General features: G+C 30.7%; 1 protein-coding gene across 4 annotated transcripts in view; it reads left to right on the forward strand.

Moving 5' to 3' along the window:
* The first annotated feature begins 695 nt into the window (after positions 1–695).
* The window catches only part of LOC123306102 (FERM, ARHGEF and pleckstrin domain-containing protein 1), a 34,082-nt gene continuing 10,452 nt past the window's right edge, over positions 696–24,325 (forward strand). Inside the window, exons 1-11 of one of the 4 annotated variants that reach the window (XM_044887977.1) lie at positions 696–720; positions 1,682–1,937; positions 3,122–3,226; positions 3,303–3,525; positions 3,851–3,974; positions 4,639–4,882; positions 4,945–5,105; positions 5,661–5,735; positions 7,723–7,835; positions 7,959–8,176; positions 9,165–9,255. In XM_044887977.1, the coding sequence (XP_044743912.1) occupies positions 1,707–1,937; positions 3,122–3,226; positions 3,303–3,525; positions 3,851–3,974; positions 4,639–4,882; positions 4,945–5,105; positions 5,661–5,735; positions 7,723–7,835; positions 7,959–8,176; positions 9,165–9,255 (1,585 nt within the window). In that variant the 5' untranslated portion in view covers positions 696–720; positions 1,682–1,706. Of the gene's footprint in view, positions 721–768; positions 854–1,119; positions 1,134–1,681; positions 1,938–3,121; positions 3,227–3,302; positions 3,526–3,850; positions 3,975–4,638; positions 4,883–4,944; positions 5,106–5,660; positions 5,736–7,722; positions 7,836–7,958; positions 8,177–9,164; positions 9,256–24,325 lie in introns of those variants that run through there. The other 3 variants (XM_044887976.1, XM_044887978.1, XM_044887979.1) reach the window with 3 other exon arrangements.

Below are 24,325 nucleotides of genomic sequence, written 5' to 3' on the forward strand. Positions count from 1 at the left end.
ATTTTTGGAAAACTATAAGTCCGATTGATATGATTGTTGGAAAGTTACTCAATACTAACGTTAAGGTGATTTCATGATTACCTCAAGTAGTAAAATATAATGAAGTCAGAAAGGCACCCAAAACAATCATCCCTCCTAAATATTATTTAATATTATTATCAATCTAAATCTTACATAATCCGAAGGACGTCATGAGAAAAAGTTATATAGTTTTTTTCAATTCTCTTTAATTATATTTACAAGTTTTTAGGTAACTTAGGGTCCCCAAATTCATTATTTTTCTTTCAATACATTAAACCGTGAGAGATGGAAGAAAAATTATTAAATGAAAATTGTTCCATTTCTAAAAATAAACAATTTTTATTGAAACGAATATGTTATTTATATGAAATTATTCGAATAAAATAGGGAGGAATTACTAGCAGTTTTTTTTCCATTTATGTCCATCTGTTTGTCTCTTCACTTAATATGTCTAGGGTGTTTAAACAACAAATTCTGTTAGTTGTTATACCTTCACTTGTTTTAAAATATGAAATCTCAACCTTATAAAATCCATACAAAGTACCTTGGGTATCTTAAAATAGATGTCATAAACTCGACACAGATTAATCTCGACATATAGTTTGTGTGAGAGTTGTGTTGTGAGTTTTCTAATAACTAAATAAAAAAATCGTAATTTAAAAAATATCTAATCACTAAAATATAAAAATGAAATATAATGTAAGTTAGAAAGCGGGTATAGTGATTACAAAAATCAAATAAAACGTAAAAACGATGTACATATTTTCTTTAAAATGTGTCGTTGTTTATGCCATTTAATATCAAGTTTACTGTCATTTCAATACTTTCTTGGGTGTGTAGCAATTTCAAATTATAAATCACAGAATTGCCGACACACTTTTTATCTCTCTCATATCAATGTACACTCACATATATAGACGTATGTGTTTACTAGAGCAGCTTTTCGAATTGATTTGGGTTTGGCTTTCACAATTTAAGAGACCTATTATTATTATTGTCATTTTTAAATTAAATAATTACAAGCATTTTAATTAAAAAATATTTATTCAAATGTTACTTACCATAATGCATGCTTTATATTCATCAGACTAATATAAACAAATCAATTTAAAGTAATTACAATTCTTAATTATTTTGTATTTCTATAGTCGCTTATTTAAAGTGTTCTTTTTTAAAAATAAATTTATTTTACTCATTCATTGTAGAAATTAAGAAATTTCCGTTTTTTTAACCATATGGTTGCATGTTTATTTATTTTTTTAATTCAATGAATGTACCTGATATTTTATAAATACAATTTTATTAGTTAGCTTTTCCATGTAGGTAGAGTTTAAAGTTTAAATCCAATTAAAATAATTGAATCTCATGACGTAATTTAGTACAAAAACTTTAATTGATTACTTATAAAAAAAAAAAAAAAATTATTGGATAACTTAAATTAATTAGTAAATTCATACTTAAATAAAACTAGTATATTTTTGTATGTTTTCCTACAAAAATTTTGCGCGATAAAATTTCTGTATTATTTAAAGGTCATTTACGAATTTTTTGAAAGTGAATTTGTTTCTAATAAGGTCAAAAGAAATCAGTTTCATGTTTTAAAAAAAAAACTATGTAAATTTGATTGATCGTGATAGTGAATAGTATTTCAATTTTTTAGATGTATAAAGGTTAGCAAATCTCTAATGTCGCGAAATCGAATGATGGACTCACAGCGGGCATGTTCGACGGGAGAATTAACAACTGACGGTTGTGGTTTGGTTGGGAGTGGACGAACAATGCATCATTCACATTCTACACCAGCAGGAGTTGACGGTGGAGCTCGTACACCACCAGCAACTCCTAAAAAAGGTGGAAAAATGCTTGCCGTACGAGTACAAATGTTAGATGATTCCATAACCATGTTTCAAATTCAGGTATAATTACACTTAAATTTTGTATTATTATATGTAATGGCACAATGATTTTTTTGGCGCTTTGATTTGACCATTTTTCAATATCTTGTTTAGTTTTTAAAATGACAAATTTTTACAAATATGAATACTAAATGAACTACGGCTATAAAAGTTCAGCGACCAAACTTCATTTAGTTTTTGAAATTTATAATAATCGATAGTTAGATCAAAGCGCCACTTTTATGATTACTTATGTGTGAAAAATTCAGTTGAGAATTCCTTGAATGCTTTAGGTTCCTTCAAGGTGATTTAAATACTTGTATTCCAAAATTCATTTGACCATTTTAAAATGACTCAATTTTTTGTAAATTTCTTCATAATGTAACAAGCATGAAGATTTAAAATCTCACGAAAATATATTCCATTTTAGAATAAATAGCCCCTTGAATTTTAGGACACTCCATACAATACCTATTATATCAGTTACCATAGATACCAAACTTTTCGAAATATTGAAATGAAAGATTCCTAAATGTATTGAACCGCGAAAACTAAATATTGTTTATGCTCGCCTTGGACGTTTAATTAAGCTTCTGATGACAAAGCGTGATAAAATTGCGCTTATGGGCGTAAACGTCTCTGTATCTCAATAGCTGAAGATACCTACAAAATTTCTCTGTCGTTTATAGTTTTAGAGAAAAAGTTTTGCCCTAATTTGCGCTCTCACGGGGAAAAAATTATGTTTACGAAAAAAAGTTTCAAACAAAAGTTGTATATTTTTTAGGGATATTTTTTAAATTTAAACTTTTATTCTACGGGCCCAAAACCAATTGACCTATGTTGCTCATTTACAAACTCAAACTCACTTTTTACATCCTGAGCACGCTATAAAAATTTCAGTTCGATATCTCTTTTCGTTTTTGAGTTCTCGATTTATATTATCAATATTTCTAAGTGTTACAAACTTAGGACTAAAATTAAATACCTTGATATATATATTTCATATATTCAGGGTATAAAAAAACATCAAACCATAAGCTACACTCAGTGTCCCAAAAATCGCATCGGTTTACATAGTGTAGTTACATATACTCAAATACGCGTTTTTTTGTGACACAGAAAATACATAAAATCATTATTTAAGGAATTGTAACTTGAAATATTTGCTATATATTAAAAAATTTCAAATTGTATAAATTTTCTAGGCCAAAGCATTAGGGCGAGTTTTATTTGATCAAGTTTGTAAGCAATTGCATCTATTAGAAGCCGATTATTTTGGTCTCGAATACCAAGACCTAGCTGGAACTAGGGTAAATATAATTAAATTATATCTTTAGTACACTGATAATATTACATTAAAATTTTTTGCTATTTTTAATTTTATAGTATTGGTTGGATTTACAAAAACCAGTATCTCGTCAATTAGGATTATCTTTAATTGATCCATTATTACGTTTTTGTGTTAAATTTTACACCCCGGACCCAGGCCAATTAGAAGAAGAATTTACACGTTATTTATTTTGTTTACAAATTAAACGAGATCTTTCTCAAGCTCATTTACAGTGCAATGATAATACAGCAGCTTTAATGGCTAGTTATATAGTTCAAGGTATACATAAAAACCTTTTGGATTTACGTCGGATTTAATTTTTTTTAAACCAGAACTATTGATAAGTGGAGCTTGCTTATAATCTTATAATAATTTTAATTATTAATTTTTTACTTTCGATCTATTTTTCAACTCATTGTTTTCACCCAAGAAATATACACACTTGGTGGGAATCGTCGAATCACATGACCTCTAGCCTACTAGCCAAATACTCTGCAAGAGTTCTGGATTTAATTACGTTTTATTTTAAAATTAAATCCTGCGTACCCGATGGAAAGAGTAATTACCTTGTATGATTATATTAAATAAACGTTTAATTTTATAGCGGAATGTGGTGATTATGTAGCAGAAGATTATCCAGATCATACGTACCTCTCGTCATACAAATTTGTCCCCCATCAAGACCATGAATTAGAATGCCGCATTATGGAAAATCATAAAAAACATGCGTAAGTATTTTGTTATAAAAATGGACAACGTCCCATTACTTCAAACCTTTTAGAAGTTGATACAACAAGTTGTTTGAATTTGAGGGGTATGGTAATCTAAATTCATTCTTCCTCTCAAAATACATCATTAGATCACTTACGATTTACGAATAAGTCAATACTTCAGAGCTTAGACTATTCTTGCCTTTTGTCAATAGAGAAGTTAATAATTCTATATTTTTATTAATTATTAATAAAAAATAGTAATATTTTTGGATAAAAAACAACTTGTGAATGGTTGTGACATCTTGAGGCTGACAGTCAATCGGAATTATGCTAAATTCACATTTTTCGGCTTGTTTCCATGTAAAATTATGTTATAATATTTTGAAAACAAGTTAAGAAACAAACCTTTTATCATCTTGTATGTTATTTTATCATTTCTCCGTGCGATGGCGTTACCAAAGCGATATGTTGACGTCACTGTTGTTTAAATTTACGGTTTAAAAATACCACTTTCAATCGTAAAATTACAAAAAAAAAATTATTTTTTCTTAGTAATTTTTAGTCAACTTTCAAAAAAAACTTTCTCTCTGTCAGAAAATTCAAATAATTTTCTCAAACCATTGTAATTGTCAAATTGATTGAGATCTGAGTAGTTTATTAAAACTGTGAATTTTTTTAGTGGTCAATCACCAGCCGAAGCTGATTTAAATTTGTTGGAAACAGCACGTCGTTGTGAATTATATGGAATGAAAATGCACCCAGCAAAAGATCATGATGGTATTACATTAAATTTATCTGTTGCGCATATGGGAATTGTTGTCTTCCAACATTTTAGTAAAATAAATACGTTTTCATGGGCTAAAATTAGAAAAATTTCATTTAAACGTAAACGATTTCTTATTAAACTTCACCCAGAAAGTTATGTGAGTTAACTAATTAATAAGGTTTTTCTTTTAGAAATAATATTTTATGTTTGTTTTAATAGGGCGTTTACAAGGATTTAGTAGAATTTTACTTTGAAGGACGAAATGAATGTAAAAATTTCTGGAAAAAATGTGTTGAACATCATGGATTTTTCCGATGTGCTGTGGTTAAAAATATTTCACGTCATAAAACAAGAGTGATTTCACGTGGTAGCTCTTTTAGGTATGAATTTTAAAATTTCTGTTTTTTTCCGAATTTGAATGACTTCGAATTTCCCATTATTTTTGGCATTTATATAGATGGAACCTAAGCTACGGCGAACTAGACCTCCGATTTAAATATGAAAAATAGCCTGAAGGTTAAAGAAACAGCTTTGACAATAGCCTATTAAATTTCTTTTTGTATGTTCGTTGACCCTAGGACTCAAGATCCGTAGAGCTTTTGAACCAATTATGGCGTTTGAAAATAGTCACACCTAAGAAATTAGCTGATGTCAAAGAATTTTACAGTTTTTTTTTTTCTAAATAAAATATATGGTTCTGTATGTAACAGGCTTCCAGCAATACCGTTTACCATAAACTCTTGATAACACTTGATTTCAATTTTTTTCCTAGTTCTTGAAAATAGGCACTTGCGATGAAAATATTTAAATAGCCACGTCCTGGATCTGGTCTTCGATCATAATAATTTGCGCATGAAAATTTATCTTACAACTAGTAGTGATCAAAATTTAATAATTTTAAAGTTTGAAATTAATTTCTTTAAATCTAATTTCAGGTATAGCGGAAAAACTCAAAAACAAATGGTGGAATTCGTACGCGATAATTATGTGAAACGTCAAACGTTTCAAAGGTTTGTATTATACAAATTATTCTTGTGTAAATGTTATTGATTTCCAAATTACAAATGCATTATTGTTTCTTCTACAAATTATCATAAAATACAAACAAAATTGCAGCCTATATATTTTTCTCTTAAAATAAAAGCATGAAACTTTCCCGCATAACTTACTCTTTTTGTTGCATGATTGTAAATTTACCTTTTTTTTTCTTATTTATATGTCTGAAAGTTGCTCACATAATATTTACAAAAATTATCAAAATGAAAATTTAACAGTACTGTTTTGAATTTAATAAATTTTCCATCAGCTCATGAAATTTTAATTACAAAGTTGTTGAAATCTTTTCTATCTTCGAAAAACAATTTTTGCTATCTTCATATATTGTGTTCTCTTCTTTAAGTCGGGCAAATATGACGAAATTGCACTAGCATTTTCCCAATCATCGAAACATTTTTTATAGGCACTTTCCAATATGCTCTTACAATAAGAAGTTGTCGAATCTGTTTAAAGCGATGATTTTAGCGTTTTTTTTGCTTTAAATTCGACCACTTTAGCTTACTCTATGCGATGGTGCATTATGGTTGTGTCAAAATTATCCATTATATTAATACGAAATGATTTCAGGAGAGGTCTCGAGGTCGTAAACTCTCTCCTATGTTATTGACGGTTCTTGAACGCAATTCAGCCATAAGCAATAATAATAATACAAAGAGGAGTACCCTAAACCTAGCACCCAGACCAAAGGTTCCTCCGTGCCCTCATTGAGGACACCTGTCGTTCGAAGGCGAGACACCTCCGGGTAAGAGTTGCTATTTTAAGCAGATGAAGTTTAGGAGGTTGGATTCCTTAAGTAAGATTCTGCCGAGGACAAAAAACACACAGAAAGCCCACAGCTTCTTCGCCGAGATTGCTTCCAGGATTCAAGATTTCGGGTCCAAACAGGAACTAAAAGTGAAATCAGCGATAAGCAATAAAAACTAACTAACAAAAATTTGAATTTCCGCTCATTTTTTTGCTCTCAAAAGACGTTGCTCCTCTAGGGATATAAACCTGAATGGTTTAAGATTAAATTGAAAGGATTTAATTCTTAAATAATTTTCATGAAAAAGAAATGGCTATACAGCTTTGTTTTACTTCTCAGACTAAGTACGGTTCATGTTGTTTAAACTAAGACAATTTAAAAATTTCCCCTGTGATAATTATTTATCAAAATTTTGAAAAACGATTGAAAACATAAACTTTGTGAATATATTATGAAAAATTTTCAGACATAAAGCTAGGAAAGAATTACAAAATTCAAAACTTACATTTTTCTTTCTATTATTTATATTAGTAGTTTTTTATATTAAGTTTTTTTCTCCATTTTTCTTGAGCTGCGCAAAGGGAAGGAGGATGGGGGAATTGTTTCACATAATTAATTATAAAAAAAAATAATAATAATTTTTTCAAAAAGTAATAATAAAAAATTTTTGCTGCCTTCCATTTGGATTGATTTTTAAATAAAAAAAAAATAAAAAACTCTATAACATTTCTCCATGGCACTATTTTTTTAATGTTCTTTATTACCTATTTTTTTAAGAATATACAAAACATATTCGAATTAAAAACAAATTAATAATTTTTCAATTACCTACTTTTTTTATTCTGCATTTGGACGTATTTTAATTTTTTCTTGCACCAATAAATATATTATATATTCAAAACAAACAAATCGTTGTGTTTTTTGCAATAACGGAACGTTTTTGCAAAAAAGAATCCAGCATGAAATGTTCAATGTTATATATTTTATTAGAAACTTTTTTTGAACGAATTCAATCTCTTTTTATTACTTATTAATTAACAAATAATTGTTTGTTTTTTATTAATTAATTATTATTATATATGTTAGTGAAATATAATATATTTTTTTAGAACAAATTGAGAGCATAGAAAAATAATGTAAATAGGGATGTAATTAGTTACGAGGTATTCTCACTCTCCTCATTCTCTTCTGCGCAGGTCGGCATCTTTCCGCCATTCGGCGCATTCTAGTGCTGTCAACGTGCACGCTGTATCGGTGGGCACCAGCATATCTGCCCATCCTTTGTTACCTCTCGCCGATCCTTCACTTGGTAGGTACTCATTTCCTTGTAGTTGAAAAACTGATTTCGTGCTCTAAAAACTAAAAAAACAGGAAACTAGAAATTTATTTAAAAAGCAAATAAAACTAAATTTTGACGTTATTTTTTCAATAGCGGAGGAGCTCGACAAAGCATCACGGATGGAATCAGCACGAGCGGGGCGGGGGGCTTCTCAGACGACGAGGTCAGCTTATCGCCGCCAAGGCACAGCTACACACTCTCCACGCAGCTCTATCACACTGGGCACACCCACCCCAGACAGTCCCACGGTATTGGTGGAGGACACAACAGTGACGACGAGCTCGCCTTCACCTCCTCTGACGACGCAATCGGTATTTTAAAATTTAATATCAAATTATTAAAATAAATGAAACAAATGTTTATAAATTTAGGTTGTACAAAACTTCGTGTAATGAGTTGTAACATTTTTCGTTTGGTTAGATTTATTTTCAAAATAAAACTTTTTATGAGTTCCAATACAGATGTCAACACTTTAAAAGTTATGCAGTATGCACAAGTAAACAAATTTGAAAGAGAAAATAATGTAATGGGTTCGATTTTTTTCAACATATCTTTACGTTTCACGGTCAGAACAAGGCATTAACACCAATTTGAAGAAGAAATATATGTGTGTGTGCGAACAAAAAATGATATCGACTTCGTTGATGTGTCGATCGAAGCGTGTTAACGGCAATATGATTCGATAAGAATTTCATATCATTCGGTCGAGTTTTTATTTATTTATTTTATTTTTTATAACTAATTATTATGTTAAGAAGGTTTCGTGTAGACCTTAAGGGTCGCACCAGACCCTAATCAAGGCTTGTTTGTTTTAACTTCACCAAAATTCTGAAATTTTGTGTGTCAATGATTATTTAATACGTCTTCGGTATTAATTTAAAGCCGATTCTCTGTACGGTTTACGAGAAATTAATTATTCTAAACAACCCTTTTAAAAAGGTTGTATATGGAGATGTCGTAATAAATGTTGGTTTTCGAAATACTTTAAATACTAGGTTAATTGGATGTAAGAAAGGCATAAATCGTAAAAAAACTTATGGTAGATTATTATTTTCTGATGAATGAACTCTGAATACGCTAATATTTTCAATTCTTCAATCAAATCGTGTTATAAAAATGGTCCATCATTTTTGAATGTGTAAGGAAAAGATAACTTCTAATTACCAATTCGATCGGCGGCCTTAAAATCTATCATTTGTTTCCTTTCAAATTTATAATAAATATTAAAATATTATAATAAATTATTAAATAAATAATAAACCCTTCAAAACAACAAATAAAAAAACAATATTTTAACAGGTTTCAGTGGAAATTTGTACGAGTACGAGCCGAGTACACGATGCGAAATCGAGGGGGGTATATCGAGACGAAGACATCGACAACAGCACAGGTCAGAAATACATTCCAACGTCATACATAACAACCCACACTCACACTACTATCCCGCCGATGTACTCTAATGAGACAAATGTTATAACAAATTCCTCATCACTGCCACATAACACAAAATACACACCAAAATCAGAAGGTTCATTGTATTATATAAATCCTATACAACCAGATACAACATCCACACATTCCCAAACTGTATATTCCCATTACAACGATCATTTCGATTACAATCAAACATTACCAAAATCAAATTTGGATTGTAGAACCGCACCCGATTATTCATACGATCATCTATCATATAAACAAAATAATTCACAATTATGGCAACGTAGCGCTAGTTGTCGGGATCTATATGATTTTACATTTGAAAATCAAATACAATCGAAAACAAAAACACTTAAAAAGAAGTCATCGATCGAAAAAAGTGGTAGTCAACCGGAACGTAAATTAGAATCACCGGTTACACGTTACGATGATTCACATAAAAGTTTATATAACGTGCATAGTAATCGAAATACTAGCTTAGATATTCAACAGGATATTATAGTTTTGGATCATAAAATTTATTCAAGTAGTTATCCAGGTACGGTAACACTCAGTCAAGAATCCATGGAAGATCCCGGTAATTATGAATTAGCTGAATCTCAAGATGATTTATCTCATGATAGTTATGAATTATTAGAACGATCTGACGATGATCTAAGTTCGTCGGCATATCGTTATCGACATTCGTATCCTAGTGATAAAACACGTAGCGGTAGTTTAGATTCCGGTAATTATATTCAATCTGTATCTGATAGTGATGATTCCGATCGTATCCATCATTATAAGAGTACATCGGATGTACATCAAGATATTTTCATGATGGATGATCCGAGAGATTTACCTCGCGAAAAAAATCCACCAAAATCTGACGGATCGTTCTATCGTACCGTCAAATTATCATCACGTACATCTAGTTTAGAATCAAAAAGTGATTATTACGATTCCATGGGTAGCAGTAAAAAATTATCTAAGGTTAGTTCAGGATCACGTACTTCTAGTTTAGAATCAAAAAGTGATCGTGAATCAAAACAATCCAAAAAGAGTTCAGAACCCTTAGAACAACCAAAAACAACAACCACTACAATTCCATCACCAAAAATAGTTGGTGAAACCTTAAAATCAACATCCTCTAAACCTAGTGAATTCATTTTCCCTGCTTTAAACAACGATTATAATAAACAGACCAATAATGATACAGCGAAATCGATACCCGATTATGATAGTTTTCCCTCATTTAAAGAAACAACACCCCATGTACATTCAGTTAGTCTGCAAAATGTAGAAACTGAACAAAATATACGAAATCATCGTGCAATTTTTGAATCTGAATTAAATACAATACCACGTACACAAAGATCTAGTACATCTAAATCTACACATATTTGGCCAGAGAATATTTGTGGTTTACCCACCGAAATACAAAATTTATCAGAGAGTGCATCGAGATCTGCGAAATCAGATCCAGGTCAAAGCTCAAAATCAATTGCTCAAGTTGAAAGTAATATATTTAGTTTTGATGATGATAAAATTAAGGAATTAAAGGATAGTGATTATGCTGATGGACTCTCTGATCAATATCCTTATCCTCCTTTACCGATTCTTGATAATGATTTACCAGAACCGATTGTTCCGGATAATTTCCCTGTTGAAACCACTTCAAGTATAGTAAGTGATTTTATAGATAGTTCAAAAGGTTCTGAGCAATTACTAATCGACGGGGAGGATATGGATAAATATCAAGCGCATTTACCGATTGAACGAACGAAATCTGATCCAAATAATATTACAAATAGACCACGATTAGGTCCAAATTCCCGTAGACATACTTTAATGCATCAAAAATCAATTGATTTAACTCCAGCTGAATCGAGTGATGAAGATTATTTATATAGACAAATACCCAGTGCCCCACCTCTATCAAAAGGTTTCGCTAGTCATTTTGAAATGCCTACAGCCGAATTTGGTCATTTCGATATATTACAGCGAGATGTTGAAGGTACAAAAACAAAATTTGAAGTTCCTAAAAGTCAATTTGAAGTGTTAGGTGCAAAAACTCAATTTGATTTAATTAATCTCCCACCCAAAGACTCATTTGATATTCCATACATTTTACATAAACGACATGTAATGAATGGAACCGCACCAAAAGTTGAACCGACAAATAAGGTTGATGTACAAATTGTAGACGTTTTACCAAAACGTAAATTAAGTTCCGATATATCATCACCGAAAAATTTAAAACCTGAATTAGAGAAAGCATTAGAAGAACCAATACAACCTCCGCCTCAATCGCAATTTTTATTTACACAAAATGTTGATTTAAGTAATATCAATCCTATTACCTTGGAAATTGATAAGAATGATTTACCAGTTTTAATGTCGAGTCCAAAACGTGATATTACAAAAATTGACCCATCTGTACTTGAAACACTGAATATGAAATTAAGTCGTATTGAAAGTGATTCACCACCGCATAGTTTTTCAATTGTTGATGAATCAAAAACTGCATTGAATAAAGTTGACATTAAACAAAAAAATGATGCGAAAAATGTATTTAAAGCTAAATATAATGCTGACATAATAAATAAAGCTCGAAAAGATGCAAAAGATGGTAAGCCGAAGCGTATAAATAAACCACGCTCACAAAATAAAAAATCTTCAAAGAATAAAGGAAAAGTTCGGATTACGTCCTTCAGTTCCGATGACGAATCATTAGATTCAGATGATGTATTTGGTAGCGCGGAGGCAACCCCCACAAAATTAGAATTTTCACCGCCACAACATCGAAAAGAAATGGAATCGATTTTAAAATATGAATCAGAACGTCAAACTCACTTACAATATACAATGTCGTCAACTGAAATTGAAGGATCACCCCCACAACCAAGAAAATCAGAAATTTTACCATATGATCGAAGTTTAGATGTAGGTCATACTGAATTACGTCGTATTTCGGAAAGATCCTTGTCGATACCTAGTTCAGAAGAAGATGGAGGTACCTTAAAACCACCGTTACAAACGTTACCCGAAGCAAAAGATTTATCACCATCACCAGACAAGGAAACACCGAAAGATACCGAAGCTAAGAAAGCGCCAAGTGAGAAAGAGTCACCGATTGAAAAACCAAGCACTATTAATTTATCAAGTACTCTACTGGGACCATCAGAAATGCCAACAACGACTGTTAAATCGACTGAAATAATTCAAACAAAATTAAAATCATTTTTAGCAGATGCTGATACTACACTTATTCGTCGAGGTCAAACACCAGGTTTATTTGCACATGCAAGATTAAATTTATCGGAAGGTACTGGTTTTACATTAATGCAACGACAAACTGCTGTACAATCACCAACATCTTCACGTCGTGCCAAAAGTTTGGATACTGCTGTTGTATCCGTTACGAATTTACCACCACCAAATGCATTTTCAAGCAAGGACGATACTTTGGATTCACTCGAAACAGATGATAGTATTGATAAAGATATTCTTAAATCAACAACGTCGAAGAGTGATTTAGATAAAACTCCAAGTGTAGAAGCACCTAAATTACCATCCGACGATGAAGTATTACCCTCTCCTCCACCTCCACCTGTGAAAGAAGACAAAGAAGTGAAAGAAAAAATATTGAGTGACGTAGAAGAACCTCCTAAAAAAGATGAGAGTAAAGCTCAGGTAAAAGCATCGAAATTAGGTTTAAAAATAGATACGAGTATTGTTAAATCCCCAAATAGCTCAAAAACTAGTACACCAACAAGTGGTGGAGTTAAAAAATCTCCGAAAGGTACGATTATAAAAGATAAATCATTAGAAAAACAAAAATCACCAAAATTAAAAACAGCGGGACCTTTACGTGCAGTTAAAAGTCAGGAAACTGAACAATCGAAAAAGCAACAGCCAAAAGAAAAATCAAAATCGTTTGAGAAATTAGAATTGAAACGTATATCGAGCAAAGAGCGGAGTAAATCTCAAGATGATAATGAGTTGAGTATTCGACGTAAGAAACAACAAATTTTATATGAAACTGCAATAAAACAAACAAAGACACTGAAAAGTCCTGTAAAAGAAACCTTACCGACATTTCCAATTGTTGAGGATTCGGTTTCTGTATCTGATGGTAAATTAGAAATTAAAATTGATGTTACTAACTTTACAATACCAGATGATGCAATTATTATAACGAAATCACCAAAGAAATTAGATAAAAAACTAACAAAAAGTTTAGAATTAAATTTCCCAGACGATCCATTTGGAACCGAAAAACAAGTTGGTCGTTTAGGTAAAAGTTTAGATTTGGAACAACGTAAAACTGAAATTGATTCAGATTCGAAACCTGGTTTTAGCACTGAAGCAGGTGACACATCTGAAGAGACATCGGATATTGAATCAGAGACAAACGATCCAATTCCTCCAAGTGATATGGAAGAAGTTCCTCCAGATATTATAGCTGATATACAAATACCAAATGGCAGTAGTGAATCAAAACACCACGTGCTTTCACAACAAACTTTATCAGTTGATGTAGACGATGTTAAAAGTACTAAAAGTACAAGTCCTGATACTAAACCTATATCGGGAAGTTTGTCTCCTGCAACAACTATTCCTGAAAGTATGTCAGATAAAAAAATTGAAAAAGATAGTATACCGGTACGAATAATTCCAAAAATTAAAAGTACAGAAGAGGAATCTTTAACGGAAGTAAGTGATATAAGAGGTGATTTAATTAAGAAATTAAGTACAGAACGTAGTCGATCAGAGGATACAGCCTCATGGATTACTGTTGAATGTGAGGAAGTTATAGGTTTAGATGATGAAGAAGATCTAAGTTTACATTTGAACGATGAAGATATTATACCAGAAGATCCAAATTTCTTACATACCAATCAAGTAAATGCAGCGACAAAGAATAGAATGATGAAATTTGGTGATACTAGATCTCGTAGTAGTGATACAACAGGTTCGTGGACTAGTGGTGAAAAAGATCCAAGCCCCGTTCAACAACCAGGTAAAAGTGATGAATCTAGTGTAAGTTGTTCAATAATTCGACCATTTGGTATTAGTCAACAAATTGAAATTTATGAAACACGTGAGCAATTAGAAAATGAATTGTTGAAAAATTTAAGTCAAGAAGTAACGTCTGACACCTCTGAAAAGGCCTTATCTGAGAAAGCACATTCAGAAAAAGGATATAGCTCAGAAAAAGGATCTTCAGATAAATCATCACGAAGTCCGCTGAAAAGATCCAGCCCGGTTGATGAAGAATCATCGAGTTCTGGTTCAGGTGGAAATGGGAATAAACCAATACCACCACCTGAAGTATTTATTACGCATAAACAATCGTTGTTAAATACAAAAACATCCTCGAAATCATCAACGGACACATCATCCTTAACAGTATCATCGTTTGAGCATGATGGTAAAGTACTTAAAGGGAAATATCCTTTTGAACAGAAATGGCTAAGCGACAAAGAATTACAAAAGGGAAGGTTACGCTCATATAGTAGAATATCATCAGCGTCTGATCGAAGTACATATTCATCGTTAGAAGATTCTATGTCCGGTGGATCATTTGACAAAAGAAATGGATCATTAGACAAACCACGAATTCGATCAATTGATAATTTATCCATTGAATCGAAAAATTCGTTAGATACAGAATCTAGACTAGATACAGAATCTAGTTCAGGTAGTTTGGGTGTTGCATATAGATTACAAAAAACTGGAGAAGCACCAACAATAGAAGCTAGTTCCACCTGGAGACCATTTTTAATAGATAGTGAATCGTCTAGTGTTGAAGATGGTCTTTTACCACCTGACCAAGATTTAGATGATAAAGAATACTTTTTATCTAGGGATTCATATGCTCGATTCCGATGTGATGACGATGAAGATACCATGACCAATTTAGATGATGTGAATACAACTGGAGTATATGGTCCGAATCCTCAGCAAGCTAATACAACTGACGTAGTTCCTAATTATGGTCATACTGCTTATTTATCGAGAACTTTATCTCGGATATCAGAAAGAAGTTCAAATTCTGAGAAATCGAGCTTAGATGAAAATTCTTCTAAGCATAGTATGACTCACTATGATAGCATGAATGAAGAATCTTTAGTCTCAAGTGATCAGCCTGCAAGCCTTAGTTCAGATTCGTCGAGTGCTGATGCTAAACCTCTGAATGAGGATTTACCAAAAGCTGAGTCTTCAATCAATAAGAAAATAAGTAGCTCATCTTCAATAGAAAGAAGTCCTAGTAATAAAAACTCATCTGGTGATAAATTTAAACCACAATCATTGTTAGGATGTAATTTAACACGACAAATATCAGATGATCGACGAACATCCGCTGAAATGGCTGATTTATCACTGGATGAAGTAGAATTAATTATGGCTGAAGATAAATTACGAAGGCAAAATTCTGATGATACTATTATTGAAGAAAATTCGGAAGAAGAGGAAGAAGAAGAATGTGGTACTCCACAATTAAAATGTTCCAGTAGTCAAGAGTCTGAAGATTGGCCGTTACCAGAAATTCCTGTAACAGCTTCATCATCAAATTTTCAATCTAATCAACATCAAACAATAAAAACAATAACACCACTTTCCTCAATGGAAGGTGATTCTCCACCACGAATTCCAATTATGGAAGATTATCAATTACCAAAAGTGTTTGGTTTACGTGGATCATTACAAAGTCAAGATAGTGGGCAATGGCCTAGTCCACCATCATCAGCCGTTTATGATCCACCACCAGAATATGTCGGTGACATTGAAGTTGCAAAAACTTATTATATTCAAGCAGAGAAAGCATGTAAAGTTGTTGTACAAGATTCTATTTCAGATGCAACTCCAGAACTTGAAAATGAAGTTTTTGTCGATCAAACACTAATTGACGAACTATCAAAAAGTAAATCGGATAGTTCTGGATCAGACAATTCATTTGATTTACCGAAAAATGAAATATTATTAGATACAAAATATTCTTCAGAAGAAGAGGCAGCGGTAGCAGCGACTGTTGTAGTTAAACCACCTATACCACCAAAAAAACATGGAATGCTTTCAAAACAAACTACTATTCAACAAATATCACCACATAGTTCTGATGAAGATCGTAGCAATTCAGAAAATATTACAAAATCAGATGGTGTAAGTTTGTCAGAATCAAAAAATATGACAACAGTATTATTTCAAAATATTTCGGGCTCATATAGTGGTACAAGTAAAAGTTTTAAAGGTCCGGGTGGATTAAAAGATGATGATAGTTCACTCTTTGATAATTTATCATTATCCGAATGGTCGAGTAGTAATAGTCACCCGTTAGGTCCTAATTCACCGCATAGTAAGTCATCGTTAACTCATGATTTGGAAAATGGACAAAAAAGTACAACACCTGAGAAAATGGGAACATTTACAAAATCAACTGAAAGACCTGTAAAAATACCACCAGCAGTTACATCACCCACAGCAATCAAAGAAGATGTTATTGTTACTGAGATACAACAATCTTCAACACATTCATCAAAAGTGAGCTTACAACAAGTAAAATCGTTACAAAAAAGTGTTTCGTATGATCAAAATAAAAGTTCCCCAACCGGTATGAGTACGTTTAAATCGAATTCAAATTTTAAAACGGTACCATTAGTACGATCACATCGTAGCAGTGGAATTGCTAAAAAATCATCAACAATTCCTTGTGAACTTGCATCAACCAGCTCATCAAATGTAAGTGTCAGTTCTACTAGCGATGAGCATAGCAAACGGAAGGGTACATTCACACAAGTTAGAAAATCAAAATTACTACGACAAAAAAGTAATGATACTATATTAAAGCATAAAGGTGATTCTGATTCAGAAAGTGATAATTAAGACTAAAAGAAAAATTGCGTGATTTTAAATCTTTTGAACAAAAAAAGAAAATTATAAGATGTTTATGATTTTTGTGAGAACACAAAATTTTATGTTAAATGTAATTCTAAATTGCGAATTTATAAAATATAAAACGTTTTAATTACTAAGATTAAATATATAGTGATTTATATTGGTAGAAAGTTGAATTCGGACTCGAAAGTCGAAATCAGATTGAATTTGACATAGAAATTGTGACAAGAGTTAACAGCGAGTTAAGTTGATAGGCTAGCTATAGTTATGCAAAATTAATCATCTCCTAACATAGAATATCCAATAATTTATTTAAAATTCACCAAAGAACTAGTTTCGCGAAGACTATCTTCTTAGCTTCTATCTCCCCACTTACATTTCGGACGATGTGATTTTTGTGATTTTCAGGCTTAATTCTTCGTATGAGCAGATTTTCAACCATTCTGAAATCTGTTTCCTGATGAGACAGAGAAGTGAGATGAGATCTCACATCGAATTAATTTTGTATCTTTCTACTATGCTAACCTTTTTGTCAGAAAATGGCGTTGTGCGGACTAGTCGCCATATTGAAAAGCTACGAAGCTTGAGGAAATAATTTGTTAAGTAGAACCGAGTGGGATGAGCAAATGGAGGCAAGGAATTATCTACTACGGTGTAAGAGAGTCAAGAAGAATCTAGTAGAGGTTGAATCCACAATCGGAAAATCACAAGACACAACAGAAAAAATTCTTACTGAACAAGATTGTAAGCATAATGGCTTGTAAGAGAAAAATTCGACAAATCGATTCAATCTGATTTAAATTCTTAAAAAAATATTTGTGTTTTACAGTTTTACTTGAATTTTTGTAGTAAATTTTTATTTCTACCAATGAAAATCACTATAATTGATGTTATACCCGAAATAAATATAAAAATTGCAATATTGTTTAATTAAGGACTCGATATTAAAAATTTATTATTTACATTTCTCAGCTATTTAATTTGGGCTTAGAATGTAAATCAGAATGATAAAAATCTTTTATAGTATTTACCAAAGTGACTTATACGGAATTCTATTAAAATATTCGAGCAATTTTTATTAAATCTTTTACATTCTAAATCCGTACTTATGTTTGGAAGCCTTCTTGAGATAAGTATAAGAGTCGTAAAATTTGAATCGAAAGTGAAAACTACCCTAATTGCAGTAAAATGAAACTTGTTATAGGAAACTACTGTTTCTTATTGTTTTTGGATCTCGAACTAGCCTCAAATCTATTTTATCTGAAGTAGATACCCATTGACACTGTGGGTTTCGATTCAAATTCCTTAACTGTTTCTCCTTTTACTGAATTAGGAATTCTGCTAAGAGACTTACTTTTTGGATAACAACACACCAATTTTAAGATTTTGGGTGAGCGTTTGTTTGCACATCACAGTGACACATTCAGACTCAAAACTACTGAACCGATCTCAATAGACCGTGAAAGTGTGACGTCACAAGTCTATTAGGGTTGTCGGCATGCCCATCGTGCCCGCAACCTGGGATATATTACTTACCATACCCAAAATGTCTATGGGGTTCGAACCGAACATTTATTAGTTCCAACCACGATCCAATAAAATAACCTTAAAATTTTTAGTCGAAACTCATTTATGAAACAATATTTGATGTGAAAGAGGAGAACAGTTAATCTTATGCTTCAGGGAATGATTTCAACTTTTTTTTTATTTTTAATAATCTAATAAAAAAATGTTTTTGTTAAAATTTATTACGTGTGAATGATCCTTCTAAGTTAAAAAAAAAACAAAATCGTAGGGTGCTTGCTACATGAATAATACTGTTTTAAAAAAATCATTTAAAATAACTGTGTGAATTTTTTAACTAATAAGCATGTTCTTATATTTCGGTTATGTAAATAGTTCGGCGAAGTTTCGAATTGAATATTTAAAAAAAAAAACTAATACCTAAAAACAAAGTTAACGGATTTAAATAATTGTAATGATTAAATTATTATTATAGTATCATAATTATCACAATTTTTACACTTAAATAATCGCGAACAATTGTTTTAAAAAAAATATATTTAATAGCAATCGGAATGGGCATAAATCACCTCTCTTAATTTTTAAGTTTCATATCGGATCGAATTTATATAATTTTGAGATTATCGATTACTTATCGAGAAATATCTCTATTATTTATTGTTCGTTTAACTCGAAATTCGTAGAATAACCGTAACTTATTCTTGATGAAGTATGTGATTCATTTCTAGGATTCAAGGAAAACCTAGAAAATACACGAATTTTTATATAGTTTTGTTGTTGCATTTATAGCAGCATTCCTGATGGCAAAAAAACAGTTATGAAGAAGTTAATTTCTGTCGACATTAATTTTTTCTGTGCCATGAAAAACATTTTACAATACGGTAGTCATCTGATGTCGATTTTCAGTAAAATTTGAAAATATGCGAGAATAGATGACAAGATCTGAAATAAAAATTAAAATCGGTTGATAATCATGAAAGATATAAGCAATTACATAATTTTATCTATCTTTCTCTCGCAAAACAACCTTTGATGTGTAGTCTCTATGGCAGTCGCAAGCTATGACGTCACCATAGCAATAAAAAAGTAGCATATATGTTAAAGATTCAAAAAAGTTTACGGTATCTTTTACGCCACTGGTGGGCAGGCTTTGACTTTGTTGTGCTCTGAGTGACTTTTACCAAAAGAGATATGTTCCGAAGTGAGATAAATGATACTCATTGAGAGTACATTATTGTAGAACATAATCGAATTTCACCATTATGTTTTTCTCAGCGTAAATCTTATAAGATCAACACAGTTGAATCTTTTACTCTGGCTTGTTAGATTTTATCATACCGACAGAAATTAATTCCTTATAGTTTTTCCTCCATCGGAATTGCTGCTTTAATTTATCGTTCCCTACTTGTTACATTGTTATTTTATTGTTATTAATCCCTAGTTAATTTATTTTAAAGGCCTAATTATATTTACAAAATACGTGTTAAATGTATTTCAGAGTTTAATTAGTCCATAAGGTACTATTATTATGATTTTACGGCAACGATTTTAATTTTTCGCTGTTGATTTTCCAACTTTCATTCATCTTCGAATTTCTTTAATTTTTACGTTTAACCAAAACAAAATAAAATCACAGCGAAAATATTGGATAATTTTCTACCTCACATATATTTTTCTTTTAATTTATTTATTATTAAAAATTGACGAAATTTAATTCTTAATACTTAATCGATTTCACCAAAAAAAAAGTCGAAGCACAAAATCAAAAATTCAATATACTGCCAAAAAGAAAATTCCTTAGAATATTATTAAAAACACCGTTAAAAAAATATTTGCTACATTTAATTTTCTGTGAAAAAAATTTACTTTGTACACAATAGAATAGTAAAAATTTTGGAGGGATTTATCTAATATGGCTTTGATGAATAGCACTGGCAATTTAGTTGCAAAACCACAGAGTATAAATAATAGAGTTTTTTAAAAAATCTTACGTCTGGGATATGCTTTTTTAACACCAGAGAGTAGCGAGATCGCGTCGGTACTATGCTTTTGTTTCTAAATAGAATCCATGTATGATAATATCACGATATGTTGTCATCAATTTACATTTTATATGTCGCAGCTAATTATCTTAATTAGCCGTTCAGTTAAAAGTCTAGTCTGTTTATTAAATGGCGCCGAAAAACTAGCTGCTTGCATGTATTCGACCAAATATTAAAATATTATTTGTTTTAACGCTTGATTTTTAAAACAAGTACATCTGTTATTGCGACAATGATTCACAGTAGACCTACAACTACATTTTTGGAATGGAAAATGGAACTAAATTTAACTGACTGGGCTAGACAAGTAGTATGACGTTATCAATCCAAATCATTTGCCTAGCTGTTTGATTGAATGGCCGAATATCGTTCAGACCACTAGTTGGACGGCACCGTTTAGTAAAAAAGTTAGGCTGTTAGTTTAACTGTTAATTATGAAAGAATCGTTTACAATAAATACATGTTACTGGTGTACCATGATACATATAATTTAGGAACGAGAACAACGGCGTACCGATGGAATTCTAGTGCCAGTAAGAACTAGATGTAAGAAGCACTATCATATTTACAATGCTACTAGGACGTCGCAAACTATATCTATCAGTGTTAATTGGAGAACACATAACCATATTTTTTAAATATTAAATTTTTTCGTACTCTTTAATTAATTCTGTTTGTTTTCAAGTTAAAAATTAATGTACCCAAAATATAAAATGAATAAACCCATAAAGTGTACGCGAAAATGAAAAACAAATTATTGGTCTGTTTATTAACACTTTAAAATCCTTAGTGAAAAATAAAAAGTAAATAATTTTATTCTAATGCTTTTCCCTCCATTAATATTACGAATATATATATAAATATGTATACAAAACAAACAAAGCAATTTTCACAATTCTAAAAAATTTTAACTAAACAAAAGGCAACAAAAATGTACACGTTTTACACTCACAAAACTTAACATGCATTAATTCTGCAATAATAAAATTTAATAGCAGCTTTACAATTAAGTAATTTATTTTAATAGAGAGTTTTTTATCTGTACCAAAATATTTATTAAATTATAAGCATGTATAAAGGACGTACTTTTAGTGGATAAAAAGCTCTCTATAAATATAGATTGATTCTCGAGAATATTTTTTTCTTGGACTGTATGCGACAACGAAATGCGTTATTAAGAGAAAAAAATTTCTTTAAGTTATTCTTTCTCTTATTTGTTTGACTACAATGAAACATCGATTGTTACTAAATGTAAAACGTATTTAGATTTATTGCTGTTACCTTAAAGATCCAACTTACCTTTTTAGATCCAAGAAACGCAACTATTGTGTAAACATTGTCATTAGAATTATAATTACCAATATTGTGCTTTTTGTCACAATCCCGAAAACTAAAGTCTAGTCATTAAAATCGCACCAGTTAAGGCATCCTTAATAAATTTACTTGTCGAATAGTTTTAGTATAAAACCAAATCTGGAAACTTTGAATTGGAAGTTTAAACTAAAAACTCAACTTTAATTTGAACCATTCGTTTTTAATATTATCAATAGCTGGCATAACAAGTTCCTAGCGCGTATTACTACATTCATTCTTTTTAGTTACTTTGTTTTCTTAGTTACTTTTTATTATTCTAAAGACAGATTGACATATTGCTATTTTTTAATTCATGTCAATCACTTTTACAATCCTAAGTGTATTGATCATATGTTATAGTAACAACACTTAGAATATTTTAACTAATGCGGCACCAATTAAGCCCGTTGTGGGATACATTCCAAGAAAAAATTTATATAATCTCGGCAGTTAACCTGTATTATTTACTCTATAAATAAATATGATTAATATTAATTTAGATTATTGAAATTTGTGCAAATAATAGTAATGTATAGTCAAAAAAAAAAACAAAATATAAATTACGCTTTATGTCACTAATATTTATAAAACTAACACACTTATATTTCTGCATAGACCATATAGAATTGGACAGAATATAGAATTACACTTCCTGTAATTGGTAGTAAAACTAGAAAAGGAGTTTTTAAGAAAATGTAGAGAAAAATACAATTGAATACTATATCCCTGTTATTTGTGTTCACTTTCGTAAAATTCGAAGTGCGCTGTCTAATTCTATATGTCTAAGTATTTCTGAACAGTGCTGCATAATTTTATTCGATAAAGAAAAATTAAAGCTCAAGCTTCGTTCAATTTAAAATTACAAAAATTGAGACGAAATTGAAACTATGTGGGGGAAATTTATAAAAGAACAAAAAAACTTCATGACTGCTATTATTTGAATTATTAGAATTTTTAATACTAAATTCTTATCATGTGTTCTCAGCCATAGAAAAAAATGTTTCGGACAAAATAAACATTTTTGTATCCAGTTTTGCTCTAAGGATACCAGCTTTCCAATAGTTTTTCTCAATTTCTACGATTAGGTACTGTTAGAGAAATAACAAATTGTTTGAGCACTGTTAAAGATAGAGCAAAACTTTAAATAACAAAAATAAGACTCATAAAAATTGCAGTAACTTTTATTCGAAACATTTTCTCAAAAGTTGTTGACAAAAAAAGGTACGAGAAAATTGTAATGACTGTAACTCCGAAGGGGGGCATGATCAAATGAACTTTTTGTAATATTTTTATGTCCAGGATAAATTCCAAAAACCACGGATTCTTCGAAATTATTTATAGTAGTACTGACTGAAAAACAAATGTCATGATATTAACTCAGGAAAAATAGGTAATTTTTAATTCAAAAAATTATCTAAAAAAATATTTAATGTTTCACTTTCTTTTCTTGATCGAATAAAACTTGTAAATAAATTATAATTAGAACGTACTATATATTATAGTCTTCACAAAAATAGTTTTCAGAAATCAAACATCGACATTCTAAATTTTGACCCGAATTTAAAACAATTGTTCACAGAAAAAAACACTATATAATAAAGAATCACTCTTATTTGGTTTAACTCAAAAAAAAAAACATAACCAGTAAAAATGAGTAAATGATAGTTATATCGTTATATTAAAGAAAATATACAATAAATTAAAAATTTTAGGTCATTTAGAGATATTTAAATTCATTTTATAAAACAAAGTATATGGAATTATAAAGATATTTAAGAAACCATAAAGACAAAACTCTTAAAAATAGTTAGAATATATTTTAAATGTACACGTAAAAAATGAAAACTCACAGAGGAAACATAATTTGTTCAATAGTTATGGTTTTTGATTGATTGATTTATCATTCAATTTCGTTAAATGTGAAAAGTCTCAAGTATAATAAATAATAAATAGAGAGAGCATAATGAAACCGACTTGCTATGGTCGATTATTCAGGGGAAAATGTGAGGGATACTATCATTTTTTAAACATGTAATTTAATGAATTTTAAGGTTAGTTGTCTCCTAACTAATAATATTCGTTGCTGAGGTAATTCGTTCATCCTTTATTGCATGGAGGTTATAAAAAAGGAGAACGATCGCTATAGAAAATATTGTCCCCGAAATATGGACAAAATAAGTGAGGCGCTGCGATCGCTAAGTTGTCTCATTAAAAGCGGGCTGT

This window comes from Chrysoperla carnea, chromosome 1, assembly GCF_905475395.1.
Source record: "Chrysoperla carnea chromosome 1, inChrCarn1.1, whole genome shotgun sequence".
NCBI classification, from domain to species: domain Eukaryota; kingdom Metazoa; phylum Arthropoda; class Insecta; order Neuroptera; family Chrysopidae; genus Chrysoperla; species Chrysoperla carnea.